The sequence below is a fragment of the Etheostoma spectabile genome, chromosome 5 (assembly GCF_008692095.1).
Source record: "Etheostoma spectabile isolate EspeVRDwgs_2016 chromosome 5, UIUC_Espe_1.0, whole genome shotgun sequence".
Taxonomy (NCBI): domain Eukaryota; kingdom Metazoa; phylum Chordata; class Actinopteri; order Perciformes; family Percidae; genus Etheostoma; species Etheostoma spectabile.
In genome coordinates this window covers 36,770,968-36,772,363 of record NC_045737.1, presented here as the reverse complement: position 1 = coordinate 36,772,363, position 1,396 = coordinate 36,770,968, and the positions used below count along the sequence as shown (strand labels likewise).

At 39.8% G+C, this 1,396-nt stretch overlaps 1 protein-coding gene across 1 annotated transcript in view; it reads left to right on the top strand.

The window, feature by feature from the left end:
- The window catches only part of dgkh (diacylglycerol kinase, eta), a 67,851-nt gene that overhangs the window by 35,864 nt on the left and 30,591 nt on the right, over nt 1–1,396 (top strand). Inside the window, 3 exon segments of the mRNA XM_032515260.1 lie at nt 240–308; nt 311–342; nt 1,378–1,396. The exon segment at nt 1,378–1,396 is cut by the window's right edge and continues 84 nt beyond it. Coding sequence (XP_032371151.1) covers nt 240–308; nt 311–342; nt 1,378–1,396 — 120 coding nt within the window.

The window sequence follows — 1,396 nt, the reverse complement described above, 5'->3', positions numbered from 1 at the left end:
TCCATTTACCAGAGAGACAATTGGTTAGAGAGCATAAAGGCTTGTCTTGAACTGTGTGGTGGTGTGGTGTGGGGTGTGTGTGTGTGTGTGTGTTGTGTGTGTGGTGGGTGTGGTGGGTGGGTGTGTGTGTGTGGGTGTGTGTGTGTGCGTGTGTGTGGTGCTGTGGTGTGTGTGTGTGTGTGTGTGTGTGTGTCGTGTGTGTTTGTGTGTGGAACCTGCAGATTTGCTATGCTCACCAGGGCTGGAAGGCAACCGCCTGTCAGTGCAACGGTTCTGTGTGTGATAAGCATGTGGCAGCGTACTGAGGCTGCGGACTGGCGCTGCCTCTGGTGCAAAGCAATGGTAAGACATCCGTCGCATATGCACAATACCTAATTTGCCCCTGTTGAATTACATTCAAACACGATTAAAACACAAAACGCTGATCATTTGGCTCTTAATCAGAACATTGAGGACAACTAAAAACATTGTCTCAGCGTTGGATGTGACTTGATAGTCTTGAATTGCAAAATGACTGAACTGTTATTTGTAACTGCATCTCATTGTTTAGCATGCTGGCAACCACCATTAGAACAAAACACCTCATAAACACCTGCCAGTTAAATTCTGACTCATGGATCTTGAACTATAGGAGGTTTGGAAAGCTGCAGTACTGTCTTCCATTAGCCACAATCCATCCATTCCTTTTTATCAATCCATTTTTTGCTCCTTTTTGAGCAACTTCTTCCTGCTCTGTCTTTGGGAGAAGAACATCTGGGCAACTTTTCTTATTATAAACTTCATGCACTTTGGTCTCGCCTATTGCATGATCTAATCAGTCCCACAGCTGCACGTCACCATTGTATTTTGCACTGATTGATTGACCAAATATGTGTATACTGTGTGTGGAAGTGTGCACATATATACAGTATGGCATGTCTTTGGATGTGTGTGTGTGTGTGTGTGTGTGTGTGTGTTATATATATATATTATATATATATATATAATATATATATATATATATATATATTAGCAATAATATTCTACTTTATAAGATTATTTATATTTTTTTATTTCTTTTTGTTTCTTTTTACAGTAACAATGCACATTCCCTAAAAATACTGTAAATGGGGCAGTGTTAGTAAAATGGCCAGTTTCCCACTTTTGTCCCTCAGCCAGATGTCAAATTAAAACCACTAAAATAGTAACAAAGCAGACATCGACTGTAAAATGTATCAATTATTGGTCCGTTTCTTTTGGTTCCCCCGGGGGATTTTATTTCATTGCTGTTGTACATCTACATGAGAGAGAAAAATAATTGTTGATGATTAGTAAAAATAAGTTAAAGGCTTAAATCTTGCATAAACGGATTGTTTGCATTTGGTGTTGTTGTTCTAGGTGCACACAGCCTGTATGG